The sequence below is a fragment of the Otolemur garnettii genome, unplaced genomic scaffold, assembly GCF_000181295.1.
Source record: "Otolemur garnettii isolate 467f Iridium unplaced genomic scaffold, OtoGar3 scaffold00119, whole genome shotgun sequence".
Classification (NCBI taxonomy): domain Eukaryota; kingdom Metazoa; phylum Chordata; class Mammalia; order Primates; family Galagidae; genus Otolemur; species Otolemur garnettii.
This window is the reverse complement of record NW_003852514.1, coordinates 299,674-320,188: the sequence shown is the minus strand read 5'-3', so window position 1 is coordinate 320,188 and position 20,515 is coordinate 299,674. Positions and strand designations below refer to the sequence as shown.

Genomic DNA, 20,515 nt, shown 5'->3' with positions numbered 1-20,515 from the left:
ATCATGTCTGGTAGCTGGGTACTGGTCCGTCTGGTTAGGGAACCCAAGTTGATTGAGCTGCTGCCCCAGGGTTTTACTTTTCTTTTATTCATTAGTAAAGCACATGTGTATTAAGACTTGTGCTAGGTCCTGGGTCAAAGGTCAATACAACCAAATTCCTGCTTTAAGAAGTTCAGAGGTAAGCAGAGCAGTTTGACCAGAGAACAGAAGGTATACGTGGAATGAATTGCAATTCCTGATGCCTTTTTTATGTATAAAGGAGGTTTTCCTGTGGTCCAGTGAAGCCTCTTTCTTTTAATTCCGTTTCATTCAAATTTTATTTTTATTTTGTTCTTCTAATTTTGATATGTTTCCATTGTTTTTAAGTATTCAATCTGTTTTTAAGTATTCAGATCTTTTCATTCTTTTCCTCATTTTTTCCTAGTTATTTCAAAATTGAGAAATTTCTCGTTTCTCCAGATCAGATAAATTATGGTGTATAATCACTAGTTTTTTCCTGTACTAGTTGATCTTTTATAGTTGCTATTTTATTTTGGATTATTTTCTGTGTGTGAGATAGAAAGCTACTTTAATTACTACTCAGTTAACCTTATGAAATTGGTCAAAGAAATCTAGGCTTACTCTTTTGTTTGGGAAACTTGAACAGTGGGTATAGTTCTGGATTTTTTTTCATTCTGTTCTTGTCTGATTTCCCTTTCCTGGTATCATACTGCTATAGGCATTGTTGTTTTAGAAGATGAGTTCAAACACGTGTTTTATGACTGTATGCCAAATATTCAAAAACATGAACTTTGAAGTAAAACAGACTTGATTTCAAATCCCAGGTTCACCGTTAAGTCCCAGTTTTTCCACAAATGCCAGCCTTATCATTTGTTTAACTTTAACCTTAATTAATTTTTTGATCCTTGGTTCCTTTATCTATAAAATTAGGAAGAGTAGTAAGTTCATTTGGCAAGGCTCAGAACTCAGGGAGAGTGATCTGTACACAGTCACCCACCAGGCTGGTTGAACCGTCACAGACTGTAACCGCCTGCTCGCAGCTCACCCTGCTCCGTCTCCCTCTAGCTACTACAGTCACTAGCCATATGTGGCTGTTATATTTAACGAAAGTTAAATAAAATTCAAAATTCAGTTTCTTGGTCACACTCATCACATTTCATGTGTTCGTTAGCCACCAGTGACTGTGTTTACCACGTTGAGCAGTATAGGTGTAGGACATTTCCATCGGTCATCCCATCATGTTCTGATCTGGAAATGACTCTTCATCTTCGGCTTTTCAGCATGACCAGCAAGTGTACTAGTAGTGGCAGTGATTTGGATAACAGAGCAATTTGTGGTATTATCTTTCTTCTTCACCTTTGTGCGGAAGAGATGTAATAAAGTTGTCTAAATACAAGGTCACCACTTGGGCCACCACTTCCCTGGGAATTGCACAGGAAGTGGGAGTACCTGTCCTCTTTATCTCATCCACAATGTCAGAAAATAAAGCAGTGTCAAAAGGCCACCTGTGCTAGGCTGTCAGGAAGGCTTACACGCGCCAAGATGGTGAAGGCAAGGCAAATAAGGCCAACGATAATTAATTTGTAGAAATGTAATTAAGATGAGCCTTTCCCTCTCTCCCACCCCCCAAGGAACAAGAATACTGTGCCAGGCCGAGACTAGACATCATCCAGCCCCTTCCCGAGACTTGTGAAGAGATCTCTTCTGACGCTTTGACAGTGAGAGGCTTTCAAGAGAACGAATGTAGAGATTATCGCTTAGGTGAGAGGTATCAAAGATCTGGCTTGTGTGACTTCTTACAGTACCTCCCCCCCCCCCAATTTCCACTTGATTTACACTAAAAGGAATTTAAATTGAGGTTCTGAGGGGATCTTAGAAAGAATCTGGGCAGAGCACTTATGTTGAAAGCCCAGGCATCCCAGCCCAGAAATATTGCAGAACTTACCTGAGCTCCAGTAGAAGTGGGGAAGGAGAATAGAGATGGGACCAGGACCAAGGTGAGGATTAGGCCCCTTGTTTTTTGTTCTTGCCCTTTTTCTATTGTCCTAACTATTTAACGCGACACTTACTGTTGAGCAGCATGGCTCTGGGGTTGTCTTATCACTCCCAACCCTCGAAGGTTCAGGTTTGCCCTGGGATGGCAGAAGTAGTGTCTTTCTTGTTTATAAGTGAGTAATCAGAGCCTGGAAGAGTCCTGGCTCGCAGTAGGTGTTTGGTGAATATTTACTGAGTGGATGGCTGAATACACTTAGTTATTGCCCAGAAATAAAGGGAGAACCCTACTATTTAGTCATATCAGGGACATCTGTGTTTGAGTGTTATATCTTGGGAAAACAGATTGATGAAGATAGAACAGTTAAGCTTTATAGAAATTCTTTTACTGCTTTAAAAGCAATTGACATTTTATGAGAATTTTTCAGTAATCATTTTGGCCAAAGGAACTGAAGAAATATTCTGTACATGTTTAAACTTTCTTATATGAAGTCCCTAATCAGTTGAAAAATGTTGAGCGTATACTCCCAGCTCTGTAAAAAAGTGATTCACAACTGAAAGCGTACAATCTAGGTATTTTGCTCAGAGCAAACTCTGCTGCACACTTAGAAACCCTCCAAAACAGGTTTTATAATTGAATTCTGCAGGAAACCCTCAGATTGGCATTGTGCACAACGTGCTGAAATGATAGATTATGTCCCTAGGGCTGGACGTCTGTCATTCATGCCTTAGGTGGCCTTGACCTTGATGAGGAGGAAACATTTATTGCCGACTATGGGGTGTAATTGTTCTGTAAAAATAGAGCAGTGCTACAAAATGGCCGCAAATAAGGTTTTATATACAGCAGATGAATTCTCATATGCACTAGACACAGAGAATTTTGGACACTTGCAGCTGAAGCCAGAGTTAATGTATTAAACACAGAATTTTAAACCCTCCTTATTTTCTTTCAAGTTTTTTAGTATTTTTTTCTCTACTCCATGCCTCTCCTTCCTTCCTTTCAAATAATTTTACCCTTAAATATTGTTAGTAACACCTAAATGCATTCTGTCATTCTCGCTCATTCTTCTGCTCTTATGTTCCAGCAGAGCCAAACACTCGCCACAAAGGTAAAGGGTTTTCTCTTTACGGAGATTGTGTAGCCTAATGAGGACCCCAGCATCCGTTGCCGTGTTTTCTACATTGAGTCACCCAAGTTGTTCCTCTCTTCTCTCGCCTTTAGAATACTCGGAAGGGGAATCACTCTTTTACATTGTGAGTCCAAGAGATGTTGTAGTGGCCAAGGAACGAGACCAAGATGATCACATTGACTGGCTCCTGGAAAAGAAGAAATATGAAGTAGCTTTGATTTTATTTCCTTGAAAGTATTGACTCATCTGTAACAGAGGATAAAAGGTTTTTGTAGTAAAGTGCCCCAAGCCAAAAATATGTAGGAGGTTAATAACATTCTAATCTTTTAAGAAATTAGGGAACAGAAGATTGTACTAGGTTGACTGATTTTAGTGTTAAATGAGGAGGAGGTGGGGGTGGAGGGAGGGAGTAGATCTAGCCTAAGGAAATTTTTGTGATTTTTTTTCAAGGAAATTAAAATAGAGCTAGTATATCAGAGTTGTCTATTTGGATATTTTAGTGAAACCAATCATTCATACTTACCAAATTAATACCCAGTTAAGATGGTGTGAACTACCCCTTTGGATAGAGTAATGTTTCCCAGTCTAGGGGTGCAGAACCCATGGCCTCAGGGCCCTGTGTGGCCCTCCAGATTCCCAAGTCTGGCTCCTCAACCAAATCCAAGCTTCACAAACAAATCCCTTTATTAAAAGAATTTGGATTCAGTCAAAATTTTCTTCAAGAATTTTTTCAACTTCATTAGGTGCAAAAGCATTATTTTTTTGATAAACTCTTTAGATGACCAGCTGAAAACAGCAGGAACACACAGTCTGCCTGTTCATCGCACTCACTTTCCAACTGCCTGGGAGGACTCAGGGAAAGTTATCATTGTTTTCATTTATAAACTGTTTGAGTCCAGGTGTTGATATTTAGTTCGTAACCCAGTTATGACCATGTTACTTTAGATCCTGTAGTTTCTTAAAGAAATAATTTTATGTTTTAAGGATGCCACTTAATTGTAGGTATACATAAATGTGTGCATTATAGTAAAGAAAAGCAGCCCTTTGCCTCAATATAGTCCATGAAGATTTAAAACTGCTTTAGATGCCATTTTTGGTATGGAGAATAGGAGATTTTGTTGTGTTTTGATTTGTGTCTGAAATGTGATTCCAATATCCTAATGTGGAAATGAATTCAAATGGAAATAAAAGAAGTCTTCATTTTGGTTGACTGCTTTTGTTTGAGTTTGAATTCAGTGCAGTTCATTCAACCATAGCATTAAAAATTCCAGTGCTTCAGGCGAAAGCCATGGGAAAATGGGGTTTATTCACGTAGTCCAGAATGCTAGAACAAAATACAGTGCTTATAACCTTAATATGTTTCTCTCCCCCCATCTCCCCTGTTCTGTCCCTTTTTTGCTCCTTTTATCATACTTACATCAATATAGGAAGCTTTGATGGCAGCTGCAATTAGTCAGAGGAACATTAAAAGACATAAGATTCTGGTAAGTGTGCAATTTTATTATTTGAAACATGACTTTCTTCTTTGTTAAGTTATAATGAGACTGAAAGTAGAAAAGAACAGATTTGTCCTATCTTTTGAGAATTCATTTCATAGTAATTCCCTAAACTGGGAAGTTAGAATATCTCATCGAATCAGTTTCTACTTATGAACAAGAGACTTAAGCACCTCCTAGGAGGTAGTTTTAGGTAATTTGGAAACTGTGTTTGTGAAAAACATTTTAAATACACGCTTTCCAGTTATGTTTGTGGAAGTTTCTTAAATCATAGGTAAAATCACATTATCACAGAAATTCATGAAAAGAGTGGTTTTGTAAGAGTGCATTATTTCAGTGTCTCCATAATGACACACTCAATTGACTTTGTTACGGAGACTAAGCTAGGACCCCCAATACATCTTTATTACATTTTAGGCTCTGGGAAAATATAGGGGTGAGAATTCCTTTTTCTGCTTCCTGTGACAGTGAAGGTGCAGGTGGAAAGCAGAGGAGGAGCCATATCCTTCATACACGTACGTGCAAGGTCCCCGAAGATCATCTGCCCAAACTCTGTTTATAGATGAAAATGGGAAACTTAAGTCTTCTGTGGCTATCTGGGTGTCAGCACCGATTCCTAATACCTATGCTTTTTCCATCTTAAACTGCTCAGTAAAACGCCACTGAAGGCCTTAATTCTTCTTAATATTATTACTACAGTTAAAACTGTGAAGAATAAGGAAGACAAGGCATCCCAGCCCTTAGATTAGTATATGTGAAGATGCAAAGGAGTGAAATGGCCTGGCCTGTTTGTGGAGGTGCACACTGGAGGACTCACTAGGAAAGGTCAGATCTGGTAGGACCATCTGTAATGAAGAGCTTCATTCTGTCTTGATACCTCTGAAAGCAAGTTAAGCTTTCAGTGCCCTGTCAGATTTCCCTGTTAGAAAGATTCTCTGATGGAGACAGGGCCAGTCAGAGGTCAGCTGACATGGAGATCAGTAGGTGTTTCTTGGTAATCTAGATGTGAAGTGGCGAGACCAACACAGAGCTGGTAGGCGTGGAGAGGTGAAGGTAGATGGAAGATGCAGTGAACTTGAGTCTTTGGAATGTGATGACTGACTCGGTGTGGACAAAAGAATGAGAGCCAGAAATCTAGGCTGATCTCCAGGCTTTGGGCTTGAGCCTGTGGGTGGATTGTGCTGCTATTCACAGAGAAAGAGAGATAGTTGGACTTAAAAATAGGTGTGGGAAAATTATTAGGAAACAAGTGTCAGTCAAATGTGTGAGCCCACACACAGGAGGTCTGTAATGTCAGCGGACAGAAGACCGTGAATGGAAGCATCAGGAACACTGTTGTTCAAAGGAAGAAACAGGCTATGTTACCGTCCATCATTTCCCTTCAGAGAAACACAGTCTGCAGCTTCCTTTCTGATTCCCCCACGCAGTGTCAACGTGCTCAGCTCGGGTGTTGCTGGGAGGGCTTCATCTGTTTCTGTCCATGCACAGTTTACATTTCTTGATTTTTGTGTCTCAAAATTTTCTTAATGACTCAATATATGCCAATAACATTTCTTATCTTGTTATCACTTATAATTGCAGATGTCAGGATAGTTTTTTCTTTTCTTAAAATATATATACATTTTGGAAGCACCCTCTGTTTATAAAACAGATTAGGAATGGCCAGAGGAAGGTCATTTCCTGGTAGCCAAGAGAGAAGAGCATTCTGGTGTAAAGAGAGTTAAGTGTTTATGTAGCGAGGAGAGCAGATAGGAAAAGTAAGACCAGGGCAGCTGGTCAGTTGGAGGCTGCACTTGGTAATTGTCTGTGTGTGGTTTACTTTCAGCATGTCATGAAAGTGAAAGTGGAGACTATAAAGCAGGTAGAATATGGACTCTCAGGGTAGCTGTGACGTGGAAAGGATTGAGCCCTGTGGCCTGATGGGATGATGGTTGTTGTTGGGTATTTTGTGTGAGACAGCACTTAAATAAGCTTGTGCTGAGGGAAAGAGACAAAATAGGGTTGATGTAAAAGGTGTCTGGAGAAAGTGGAGGCCTTCAAGATAAGATCTGCAACGAAGAGGCACAGGTTTGAGGAGAGAGGTCGAGGGGTTGGCTCTGAACAGGAGACATTCTCTTCTCTGAACCTGGACAGAATGACCCTCCACAGATTCTGTGGTGTGTGATCTGGCCTGAGAAAAATAAGCAAGTCAGATGCCCTTTCTTCGCTCGAGTTTCTGTAGATTTTTAAGTATGACTTCTGACATGATGGCCATTAAAGTAAAAATTCAATAACTAAAAACTGCAGGCATTTCCCTTCACTCCTGAAATGAGCATGTGTGTACATTAATTATGCAAAGACTCTTTTATCCGAGCACATGTAACCTCATACCAGCCATCCCGAGAAGAAATGAGCTCCTGCCGTTTCTGCCACATAGGAAGGAATTTCACATACACCTTTCTGTACATAAAGTAGAACTTAAAATTCTAGTTTTGTTGCACAGGCTGAGGCTGAGCTTCTTGTGAACATGGTTTCAGGTGGAAATAATACTTCAGAAGCATCCTGGGGTGATCAAGCTGGCGCCAGCTCCCATACCTCCTTTCAGAATAAGTAAAGTGAGTGGAGTGAATGAGTGGACAGGGACGCCGCCCCAGGCACTGCCCTGCTGCCAGCTCAGCTTCTTCATCTGTACATTTAAGGATTTGAATCATATGTTTTTCTGAGCTGGTTTTACTTTAATATTAGCTTTTGGTTTTTCATATTTCTCTTTAATATTATAGTCTTTTATTTCATTTTTCTTAAAACGTTCTTCATACTTGGGGTAGAGGAAGCAGGCAGGTCACGTTTAAGGTAAAGGCATAAGAGATAATTGTATATCCAGTGACAACATGGGTTATTGGATTGTGTTTCTAATATTGAAGATTTCCTTTGTAGGGAATCTGTTAAGAGAGGGACCTATTAGGTGCCTTTAAAATAGTAACATTATTTTTTAAAAACCATGACTTTCTAATACAAATACAGTAGACCCTTTCTAAGTTGACCACCCACAGGACTGTAACAAACTGGTCAATATATGGAGGTGGTCAGCATAAGGAACGAGACTTAGAGTAGTGACACATATGTGTGGTACATGTCCTGTCTATGAAAATTAGGTCAATTAAGGAGGTGGTCAAGTATAGAGGTTCTATTGTACATTTAAAAATATGTTCATATTTTTCTCAAGAAGCAACATAATTACATAAACTGTACCATGAAAAGGTTGTAGTCAGTAGTCCTAATAGGATACTAATACTATGGCTTCCTTAAAAGCTGACATGTAATTTTTTGGTTGTTCCAATTGAATTATGAGATTTCTTCATTTTATTTCCCCTAGGATATTGGCCTGGCATATATAAACCACCTGATGGAGAGAGGAGACTATGATATAGCAGCACGGTAATGATGACATTTTCATGACTGTTTGTTGTGTAAATAGAACTAACTAAAGTTAACAATAAAAATAAGCCATTCTTTGCAGCTGACAGGTTATTTTTTTGCATCCTTCTAACAGAGACCATTTTTGAATATTAATGGCTTTAATCACAGAATGGATTAATATATATGATTCCCCCAAAGATCTTATTCTCATCAAAGGAGAATTGTTCTTTTCATTATTTAATGAGATAGGTGTTAAGAACCACAGGTTCTGAGATTTATAAGCTAACAAATTAGTCTGCTGCAGTTTTCCTTGGTACTGGAAAAAGACATGAGACTCTTGGGTCAGAGCTAACAGACTATCTCATTGCTTACTGTCTAATACAATGGAAGTAGTGTAGCCAGTACTAGCCAGAGGATAGTACTGGCCAGAGGCCAGGCAGTAGTAGCCAGAGGATCAGCATTTTGCCCAGGTCCCCAAGCCCTGATTCCCACAGTTGGCAACATAGAGTGGGCCAGGTGACCCTGCTCATACGTTGGATTGTGTTTCAAGAGAGGAATCTTGAATTCAGGGTATCTGAGCTTTTCTAGTAAGCGATAAGCCTGCCTGTCATTTGCTCCAGAAAACAACACTACTTTCATTGTATTGGACAGTAAGCAAACCTGCCCTTCACTCTGGAGGGAAACACCTCTCTGTCCTCCAATTTCTCAGGCTATTTGCTTTGCAAGCATCCTTGAAAGATGGTCCAGAACAAATTGTCTGTGTTCACAATTCAAAGAGAATTGTTTCCCATCAAGAGAGTAGCAGTTAAGAGGAAGTGATCAGACCAGAGGGCCCTGGGTTGCAGGGGTCTGTAGTGGGCAGAAACCATAAATGTCCTGCTGTGGTCATGTGGGCCTGTCCTATGTCCGTGCTCCCTCTGGAGCATGTGCAGTGCTGAGAAGCGACTGCGTCCTTGGCATCCCAAAGGTTGCCTTCAGGCTTGCTTTGAGTCCCCTGAGATTGTGTAAGAAAGTGTGTTTCCTTGTTATGTAAAGTAAGGTTTTATTCATATATAAGCAGTCTTCCAGATTATATACTATGACAGGATAGGATTCTAATGTTCTGAAATTTGTAGTCCATTATTTAAAGCCATTCTGGAAGGATTTGGCCCTTCTGGCACTTTTCAAGATAGTGAATTTTCTTTAAAGCAAGAAAAGTCCTCAAACCAGCAAAGCTTATCTGAGTAAATGGGAAGCTCAGGCAAATAGGGGCAGCACCTGTGGCTCAGTGGGTAAGGTGCTGGCCCGATATATCAAGGGTAGCGGGTTCAAACCCAGCCCTGGCCAATTTGCAACAAAAAAATAGCTGGACATTATGGCAGGTGCCTGTAATCCCAGCTACTTGGGAGACTGAGGCAAGAGAATCGCCTAAGCTCAGGAGTTGGAGGTTGTTGTGAGCTGTGACACTACAGCACTCTACCAAGGGTGATAAAATGAGACTCTCTAAAAAAAAAAAAAAAAAAACAGTGAATAGAAAACTCTCTAATCATCATAGTCTTCTGAAAAAGATTGGGTTTGATTTGAAAATATTTCGTATTAGTTTTTATAAGTTCTATCAACTCATAACTTCATTATGTATGTAATGAAGTGAGTAACAATAATACCTATATTTTCATTGGCACTTGAGATAGAAATTTGTGAAAACTCTGGAAAGATTTATCTAAACAACTGGGGGAAATGTCCACTTACTCAGTTTCTGTTTTTTGTTTTTTTGTTTTATTTGTATTTTATTTCTCCCTGGAATATTTGTGCTGCCAGCAAATGCCAGAAAATTCTTGGGAAAAATTCAGCACTCTGGGAATATGAAGTTTATAAATTTAAAGAAATTGGACAACTTAAGGTAGGCAAAGCTTTATTTTAACTCTTAATTTTTACAAGTGGTATATTAATATTGAGGTGGAAATAAAATTATAATAGTTTTTTTATTAGGAAGAGAATATCTCAGCTGGAAAGAAAAATTAAACTCTTAGAAATTAGTTTTTAAACTATAAAACTAGTGTAAAAAGTATTTACATGTGAGATTAGACAATTAAGTTCACAAACTCATCCTAGAACAAGTGACACGTACCTTCTTGCTGGATGTCACCAGGGTCTTGCCATCAGAAGCTGTGCACTGACGCCAGCTCCCAGTCCGCCCCTCAAAGCAGGTTTGGAGCTCTTTTTCTGTCATGGCCATCAGAGCTGTCACCCTATGAGGTCTGACAAGTAAGCTCACAAACTCATCCTGGAAAAAGTGTTACGTATCTGATTGCTCAGTGCTGCTGTGGTCACCTTCAAAATACTCTTCCTGGCCATCTGGTGACCATAGTGATATTCAGCAAAGAGGTATGCAGCACTTTGTCTAGGATGAGTTTATGAACTTAATTATTTAACCTCACAGATAATATGTATTATAACATTGTAATATTCCATCTTACGTCGTATATATGATATGTTCACTTTCTTATCTTTTTCCACTTCTCTGTGTTTGGATGAAGTTTTCTTGTTCTTCTTAATAACTTTTTTTTTCTTCGTTTTTATTTTTAATTAAATCATAGCTGTGTACATTAATACTATCATGGGGTACAGTGTACTGGTTTTATATACAATTTGAAATACTTTCATCCATCTGGTTAACATAGCCTTCATGTCATTTTCTTAGATATTGTGTTAAGACATTTATATTCTACATTTAGAAAGATTCACACGTACCCTTATAGGAAGAACCATAGGCGTGATCCCACCAAGCACCCTCCCTCCACCCACCCTCCCCCCTCCTCTTCCAATAGATTGTAAAGCATAAGTCTTTAAAATCTACTGAAGAATTAATGTATTTTTCAAATAATATTTTACCTGCTGGAAGCCAATTAAAAAATCTGACCACCTGGCTCCAATAAATAATTTGAATATTTCTTTTTTTTTCAAATATTTCATCTTAGTGTACAGTATCCAAATTAATCAATAAAGTATTCTCTATTTCAAACTTTTTTTTTTGAATTTTCAGTGTTTGTGGGCCCTTTGAATGCTCTCTTTGAGTTATGAACATGCTTTCAGAAATTCCCAGGTGAATAATGCAGGCCTGTGACTCCTCCTACGTTTGCCCCATTAAAGTTATTCTTCTCTGACAGCCCCAGTGGTACTTCTCACTGGGGCAGCTGGGCTGTTCTTGAATTCTGGGGCCTCATTTACCTTCATGGTTCCATGACCCAGACCTCTGTTTTAAATTTCCTCCATCCATTTCTCTTAGATAATGAAAACTCAACTTAATGTAAATGCATTTCTTTCCCAAATCTGTTCCTTCTGCTTTCAGTCTGTGTTTATGACAAACAGCATACCCATTTCTCAGTGCTTAATGGCTGGAAGCCACTGCTCAGATCCTCTTTCTACTTACGGTCCAGCTGTTGTCAGTTTACCATGCCGATCCCAAATGGGTCTCTCTTCCCCTCTGGTACCACTGCCTTAAGCCCTGCCCAAGCCATGGCAGGTGCCTTCTACTAGATCTGACAGCAACCTAACCCAAAATTAGCTGCTTAAACAACCAAATGTGGCCAAACGTGGTGGTTCCAGCCTAAAGTCTCATCTTCTCAGAAGGCTGAGATGGGAAGATTGGTTGAGGCCAGGAGTTTGAGACTGAAGTGAGCTGTGATGACACTACTGCACTCTAGCCTGGACAACAGAATAAGACCCTGTTGCAAAAAAAAAAAAAAAAAAAATCTGGAGGCTGGGCTCTGTGGTTCGCTCCTGTAATCCTAGCACTGTGGAAGGCCAAGGTGAGAGAGTCAAATGAGCCCAGGAGTTTGAAGTTACAGTGAGCTGTGTTCCAGCACCCCGCACTCTATTTCTGGCAAGAGAGCAAGACTCCATCTCAAAAAAAAAAAGAAAGATGGAATCTGGACTCTTACTTCCTTAGTACCAGTTGTATACCTCCTGCCCAACAAATGAAATGGGAATTCCTCTCATACAAGCACCCCTTCCTCTCTAGCCACACCTCCCTTTTGGTGGCCCCATCCTATATGTCCGGGCCCCTGGGGCCTCCCTGCCTACGGCTCATTTTCAGGGCCCTGTGCCTTGTTCACAATGTTCTCCTTCCCCTCCTTTCTTTGCCTCCTAAACCTCAGGCTTTAAAAGGCAAAATTCTCCTCTGCTGCTGTAGCACTTTCTTGACCCCTCTTGTAACATCTTCTAATACCATTGTTACCTGTTTAAATGTCTGCTTACCTTCCTTCTGGGGCTGTGAGCTCCTTGGGGATGGTGACCCCAGTTCCCTGTCCCTAGTACAAAACCATGGCCTATAGGATCATTGAACAGTATTTGGAAATTTGACTTTTAACATAGCACTGAAAATATCTGAAGAACACAAGATGTATTTTTCTTAATGTCAAAAGGTGACTGTGAGGTGTTAAAGGTTGATATACTCCAATTTAAGGAAAGAAAGATGAGTTGGTGACCTTACACTTGCTGATTACTTAACAAATTGACTTTTATAACCTCTGTGACCTTCTTGCTCCTATTTAGATTTTCAGCAATTCATCAGGAAGAACAAAGAAATAGAGATTAACCTAGGCAATTTTTTTATTTACTCATTCATGTGTAAAGCATATGTACGTAGACTTTTAAAAATATAATTTATTGTTAGAAAGTAATATTCCTTTGAATCTTTTCTCTTCAGAAAAATTCTCCATAATGCTCTGTTGTCTTAAATTTTTAAAGTAAAAATATACTTTTCTGTTTTTTGCATAATTGGAATAGTATTGTTTTGACATTTTTTAAGGGATTGTTTTTCCTTTCTCTTCCCTAGGCTATTAGTCCTTATTTGCCCAGAGGGGATCCAGTGCTGAAACCGCTCATCTATGAAATGATCTTACACGAATTTTTGGAAAGTGATTATGAGGTACAGCAAACTGACATGGTCATAATTACTTGTTCTCGGTGAGAAATGTTAAGGATCTAGAAAATAATACAGTAGAGCAACAGGTTTAAACAAACAAATTTAGGAGATAGAACTGAGGTAGATAAATGCCGATGATAAGTACTGTTTATTTAGACAGTGAAAATACCTAATCCATGTACATTTTAAAGAATTTTTAAAGTTACCTCCATGGTAAATCTAAAGAAAAGGGGCTGAGTACCATTTTATGGATGTCATGAATAGAGTAGAAGCTGTTATTAGTGCTTACACTACTAAAAAATTCAGAATGTTGGCAGCTCTCGTAGCTCAGTGGGTAGGGCGCCAGCCACATACACCAAGGCTGGCGGGTTCAAACCTGGCCCAGGCCTGCTAAAACAACAGTACAACCAAAAAATAGCCAGCGTTATGGCAGGCGCCTGAGGTCCCAGCTACTTGGGAGGCTAAGGCAAGAGAATTGTTTAAGTCCAAGAGGTTGCTGTGAGCTATAAGGCCACATCACTCTACGGAGGGCAACATAGTGAGACTCTGTCTCAAAACAAACAAACAAACAAAAAATTCAGAATGTTAAAGCCTAAGCCTCAGAACTAAGTTCACCAAAGGGGAATTAAAGAGAAATTAGGGAGTAGGATCAGAGAAAAGTATTAGAAGTTATCTGTTTGTTTATTAGAGGGAAAATAGCGCGTATGTTATTTATGTACTATACGTTCTGTACTTTTGTGTGTGTATTGCCATTTTCTACTCCCCACACTGTAAGTAGTAATGTCCCAGTTTTACAGATGAGGAAACCAGAGACGAATGAAGTTGCCCAAGCCAGACATTTAATAAATAGTCACTCATGATTTGAATTTAAATTTAATGTTGCAGGCACCCAAATGGACTATCATTTTTAAAGTTTGTTCATTTAATACACATTTATTCAGAAAAACATCAGTTTAGTGCCTGCTGTATTCCTGAAATGTGCCAGCCATAGTCATACAAATATGACTGACGTGATGCCCCTTCTGTCACACCCAAACATGGAAACCTGTGGTTCCCAGCTGGGGCTTATTTTCCCCCAAGAAAACATCAGGCAATGTCTAAAGACATTCTTGGTTGTCGGGGCTGGTGAGTTGGCCCTGCCGACATTTAGGGGGTAGTGTCAGATGCTGCTGACATCCTGCAGTGTACAGAACAGCCCCTGCAACAGAGGAAGATCCGTCTTCAGTTGTTTCTGTTCCCCCTGATGTACACTGGGGAATTATAATATACCAAGTACTCTAACAAAGCTGTACGCCAAGTGTGGCTGAGACTCTGCCTTCTTCCCCCTCTATCCAGAGAAAACCATAGTATTTCTGTTTCACAGGTTCTAGAAAAGGCTGGTACGCTCCTTCTTCAAGCTGTGACTGGTGCTAGGAGGGTCCATAAACCGAGAGGACCTCAACTGCTGTTCTCTAATTTTGCTACATTTTCATGGTCTTTAATGAAAGCGGCAACATCTTTTGCTCCTTTGAAAGTTCATGGGCTTATTAACCCACTGATAATTTTTCATTTTTCATTCTTCACAATGTGCTGTGGATGGTCATTGCCTTCTTATATTTTGGTGTTGTGTGGATTCACAAGTTTCTCTTTCCAACAAGAATATGAGATGGCTTGCGAGAAGGTTAATATGTGGAATAGAAGAGAGTCAGACTAGAAGGGGATTGAGACAGTGCACTCCTCTGTTCTGAGTGCCTGTGTACAAAACACTTGTCAGCGTGCTTTCTTAACCAGTAACTAGATTTAATGAGGGGTGATATGGCAAACACTGCATCTTAATTGTCGGGTGGTTTTAGATCTTTAAGATAGTAGTCCTTTACCTGTGTTTTTGAACAATTGCTATCAACCAGGTGTTTCTGGCTAAATATGATGTAAGCACCCAGATTCATGTATTATAATAAAATTTATTTACTTTTATAAGCCTGTATTTACTGTCAGCATAGAGAGGGTCAAGGTGCTTTTGCATGAATTAAACTTTAACAAAATATTTCCTTAATATTAATAATTGCACATGCTAACAGGGGTAGTTTGTTTCTTCATTTTCTCTTACTAACAATATGTTATAATGTTGTAATCCAGTCTACTATAACCGCACAGATCTGTTTCTTTCTAAATGTGTAAAGAAGATTTCATAGTAATGGTTTCTGTCATTGACAGCCTACTAATAGGCTAGAGGCATGGTTCCTATTCATTTCCTATTCAGTTGAATTCAATATATCTTTATTTGGAAGCTACCATTGTCTAGACCCAGGCTGAATGCTCAGTCGAATCCAAGGAAAAAACAAAAACATGGTCTTATTTATCCTTTCACAGGTTTCCAGGCTGTCTGCAGAGACTATGTTCATAAGCTGTAGAAAATAAGTAAGGTGGAGCAGTCTGTTCTATAAGACTTCAAGAAAGAGGAAGACCATTATTGGCCTTAATTACTGAAAACGATACCTTCAGCAAAGACTTAACTATTTTCTAGTACATCCTTGGTACACAGAGGGGCCATCATAAATATTCCATCTTTGTACATCTTCCTAAAAGAAAGAGAATTATGAGTGTTCTGTGAACTTTATTTAGAAACACTCAAGTATATTATACTTCTCCTGTTTTTAAAGTAATATAATTAAAGCACAAAAAATTTTATTTTTATGATTCTGTTGCAGTTGTTTCACATGAGTCAACTTTTATTTTTTTCAAGAAACTGTTTTGAGTCCTGTATCATCAAAGTCATTATCTCATTGATTCATACATCTGGAAGACTTGACTGAGACTGAAAGAAATAAGCCTGACTTAGCCGTAGAGCTTGCAGATGTTTTCTCCTGAGTGTTTCAGGATATCTGCCTGGGCAGTGCTACTAAGGAGGTTAAACATAATTTCTTTTTAGTATCCTAAGATTTTACAAATATTTTATATCTTAGCTTCCTTCATTCTCAACTTAATGTTTAATTTGAAAGAAGTTGTCTCATAATTGATGAAACAGCAGTATGCCATAACAACACTTTTGATCATATATTATGTGGATGAAAATTTGGTACTGCTAAACAGAGCACTAAAGGTCAGATTACAGAAAAACAAACTATACTTCTCTAGAATATTGACTGGTTAATTTTCATGTGTTCCTAAAAAAAATATGAAGTGATATGATTTTCTTGGAGATAATGATGCTTCGGAACTTGTTTGTATGGGGTTTCTAGTTATATAAATGCAGCTTTGCCTATTACTTTACAACTTAGGAGAGTTGATTTAAATAGTTAAGCTTTAATATTAATGGCACATATTTATACATGTTAAAGTGGGGAGATATGTATGGCATTTCATTTAAATAATACTTAGTAACCTTTTACTTACTATAATGGACACTGAGGCGTTCTGTTAACTTAGTTTATTCTATCATAACAGCTCCCTGAAGACTGTCCTTTAATAATAATGACCACAGGGTTGATTTTTATCAATATCTCTTAGGTAGCACATTTATTCAAAGGTATATAAAACCAGTTAAGCAGAGAGAAACCAAATATGAAATGTATAAATGTTTGTTTCAGTTTATGGTGGGGTCATCATGCTTTTATCACACACACAACCCGACTGGTCATTTTGTCTTACTTGGTGTTAGAAGTTGGCAGTACAGAGAGGCTGTTACATGGATAGGGAAGAGAGAAAATGAGGCCAGGCTTTCTTCTTTCCTTGAATAGTATTATTCCTAGTCTAGGGGCTACTGAGAGCTGCCAGTATGGGGTGGAAATCTGCAGAGTCTTTTATGTTCTATAGTCATAAGAAAACAGAAACTTGATTCAAAGTTATCTTTTTGGTTCTATAAACATTTTACTGTTCTGATTAAATCCCCTCTGATTTAATTTCTCCTTTAAATCACTAAAGTACATTTCAGCAAAATTATTATGCTAATAATATGTAGAAAGGTTGCAGTTAAATGGGAAATATGTGGTCCGTCGTTCTAGTCTCTTACCATCCTTCCTAAGAGTTACTTTAGTAGAAATTGGACAGAACTTCACTGCAAACTAAATTCCTGATTCTTTTATGATTTTCTTACCAAGTCTTGGTGCTTACATTTCTAAATATTTAAATAAATTGAGAATAGTTCATTAAAATATTAGTAGAGTTATTCAATGTTAATAATATAATTTTTAAGTGATATGGACCTTTTTACATCTCTCTGCTACCTGTGAATACATTTTTCCCTAAAAGTTGTCAAGCATCAGTAAGTAAACTGTTCTTCCATTCTTTGAGTTATAAAGCATGAGGCCAGTATCAAGAATCAGGAGGGCAGAGCCTAAGCAAGGCACTGGCCACAAATCACATGGGATCTGATGTTTCCTTCAGAACCACAGTATTCGAGATCCAGATATAGCCGGGGTGAGGACTAGAGGGTAAGACCTCAGCCAGAGTCCTAAATCCCAACATGAAAAAGGGGCTAGAAGGCAGAGTGCAGGGTGCATAAAGATGATGACCTGTTAAAGGCATAGAGTGTCTGACAGTTCTACCGTGGAAGCTGCTCTGTCCCCAGCACAGTGGACAGTGCTGCTGGCTGTGCAGTGCCTAGCTACACAACCAGTTGGAACCAGTGGGCCAGACCTCAAGTGCATAGTGGTGGGGAAAGTAGCTGACTTGGGTGATATCTGTAAGATGTTAAAGATAATCATCTGAATGTTACAGTTAATCCAAATGAGGATGGAGCAGTCAGACCTGACCTCTGCGCAGTGGTACTTTATAGAAGAAGCAGAATACCGTTCTTAGGCCTTTCACAAAATGAAAACAGAAGTGGGTGGCACTACCTGCTTAAATGTAAAATGGAGATTGCAGTGCAGTAATTCTCTCTGCCACCCTTCACCACCTCCAAACCCAATCTGAAAACTAATGAAATGTTTATTGACCAAAGTTTTAATCATAAAATTATTTGGACTGTTATGGGAACTACTTTTAAGCATTGTTTAAACTATTTGGATTGTTCCAAGAATATAGGTAAAATCAAACTCAGCTCCTCCCGCTGTACTTTTAGCACAGAGTGCTCCTGGGTCCCCTGTTAGCAAGCAAAGTGCTGCACTCGGGTCACTTGGAGTCATAAAATGTGAGTGAAGATCAAGCCAGTCGGCAGTGGGCAGTGATTGCATCAATCGTGCTTACGTAATGAAACTTCCATTAAAACCCAGAAAGGACTGGGCTGAGACCGCTGGATAGCGGAATGCAGGTTCCTAAGAGTGGGGTGCCCAGAGAGAGCGTAGGAGCTCCACGTCTCATCCCACATTCCTCATCCGGTGCATTTCTTCTATCTGTCTGTTCGTCTGTGTCCCTTGTAATGTTCTTTGTATACTGGTAAATGTAAGGAAAGTGTTTTCCTGAGTTCTATAAGTAGCTCTTGCAAATTAGTCAAACCTAAGGAAGGGGGTTTGGGGATCCCAATTTAGAGCAGACCAGTCAAAAGTAAAGATGACAGCCTATTACTTGCGTTTGGCACCTCTGAAGGGGGACCAGTCTTGTGAGTGTGCGCCCGCAACCTCTGGGGGTCTGATGCTGTCTGTAGGCAGGTGGTGTCAGAATCAGTCAATTAGAGGGCTCCTAGGTGAGGGCCCTGCAGAACTGATTGTTTGCTTGGTACGTAGGGAAAAAACCTCCTCACTCTTTAGATGTTGGGGGGGCTGGGGTTAAAAGTTCCAACCCTCTAATCCTGGGTTAGTCTTCCTGGGACCAGCCCCATCCTAAAGCTGCTGAGGGCCTGCCAGGCACTGGTCGGTCATTGGCATACAAAGCTCCTTTGATGATTCTAAAGATTTTAGGATTTGCATGCCAGGAAACAGAAGGAAGACCGCACCACCGAGAGCATACAGGTAACAATGTCCCAATCACCACTCTACTGAGGGAATGTTCTTTCTGCTCTTCCCCTTGGTTTAGGGTTTTGCCACATTGATCCGTGAATGGCCTGGGGATCTGTATAACAATTCAGTAATAGTTCAAGCAGTTCGGGATCACCTGAAGAAAGACAGTCAGAATAAGACTTTGCTTAAAACCCTGGCAGACTTGTGAGTATGTTTTAGTGCTGCTTTCTCCATACCAATCTACTCTGCAAAGTTTTTCATACTTAAGAGTTGGCAAACTCTGAATGGGAAGGATGCCCATTATAAACCATTTTCCTACATTCACTCCGAGTAAACATTTTCATAAACCTCACATTAACAACTTGAAGAAAAAGACAGTGTGTGAAACCACACGATTGTAATATGATCTGTGTCCCAGAGGAGAGGAGCCCTGCCCTGAAGAGCCTGGGAGAGGCGGGTCAGGAAAGGGAAGGGAACAGGGTTTCAGACCATTGAAGCATCTCCGTTTCCCAGTGAGCGAGGCTTTGCGTTCTGTGCTTGGTTCTTCAAGTCCATGAATCTCTCAAATGTCAGATTCCTTATCTCTAAGATCACAGTTCCCTATGGGCTGATTTTAAATTTTAATAAGATGCCATAGTAGAGGACTAAACACAGTGCCTGACACTGAGTCACAGCTCAGAAAACGGCAGCTTGGTTCGTATTTTTCATATTTACTGGGCACTTTCAGGCTTGGTGCTGGGTATCCAGGATACAGAAGCAGATGGCGCCTGCCTGTGCTCTTGGGGCTGCAGGGCTGTTCAAGGAGACTGTTCCCGTGTCAGCCCCTCACTTCAGACCACCCCTCTCCCGTTTTTTCACATTTGTGAAAGGGACACCAAAATGGCCTGGAATTCAGGGCCGCGTTAGACTTTGCACAGAGGCGGTCCTGTTCGCAGCATCCTGAGTTAGAGCACTGATCACTTCCTCTCGCTCTCGACATGCCCCGTAGCCGCTGTAGTACCGTCCATGTGGACTGACTGTGGGTTCAGTTCAGCTGGCGTTCAGGTGCTGGCTGGGGGGCTTCAAGTGAAAAACACTGTTTCAACAAAAAAACACATTTCAATTTTATACAAACTCCTTCCAGATAAGCTTTTGGAATATAACACTTTCGTCAGGTGAATACTGCTTTTAAAAATTCTAACTGATTTTTCTATTACTAAAATTGGAAGTTTCTTCATTCTGGGCCACAGTTTCTTTGGTGTACAGATTTCTGTAAAACTTCAGAAGCAGAGCCCCAAATAAAGGAACTTTTTATTACTTGAATAAATGTAAATTTTGTGGAACTTTGTTCAGATGAAAAGCAAAGTTCTGAGAATGGAATACTTATTGGTCAGGTATAATTAAATCCCAAGGAATGTTTTTCTAAATCGAGTTGTGTTTTCTCTGAACAAGAGTTTTTATTTTTATTATTGTGAAACATAAGCTATATGTGTTTTAAATAGAGTGGTTGATGAGTATTAATGAAAAAATTTTGTATTACCAGGTACACCTATGACAAAAACTATGGCAACGCACTGGAGATATACTTAACATTAAGGCATAAAGACGTTTTCCAGTTGATTCACAAGCATAATCTTTTCAGTTCCATCAAGGATAAAATTGTTTTATTAATGGATTTTGATTCAGAGGTAAGGTACAACTTCAGAACTGATATATTATTTTCACTTTTCCAAATTTTTAATAATTAGACATGTATCCACATGC

The 20,515-nt window shown here is 39.5% G+C and overlaps 1 protein-coding gene across 2 annotated transcripts in view; it reads left to right on the top strand.

Moving 5' to 3' along the window:
- Positions 1-20,515, top strand: part of VPS41 (VPS41, HOPS complex subunit) — a 211,166-nt gene that overhangs the window by 154,704 nt on the left and 35,947 nt on the right. For both annotated transcript variants that reach the window (XM_012809959.2, XM_023517712.1), the window contains 8 exons: positions 1,632-1,761; positions 3,215-3,330; positions 4,550-4,606; positions 7,971-8,032; positions 9,812-9,893; positions 12,831-12,923; positions 18,849-18,976; positions 20,295-20,439. In XM_012809959.2, the coding sequence (XP_012665413.2) occupies positions 1,632-1,761; positions 3,215-3,330; positions 4,550-4,606; positions 7,971-8,032; positions 9,812-9,893; positions 12,831-12,923; positions 18,849-18,976; positions 20,295-20,439 (813 nt within the window). The remainder of the gene's footprint in view (positions 1-1,631; positions 1,762-3,214; positions 3,331-4,549; positions 4,607-7,970; positions 8,033-9,811; positions 9,894-12,830; positions 12,924-18,848; positions 18,977-20,294; positions 20,440-20,515) is intronic.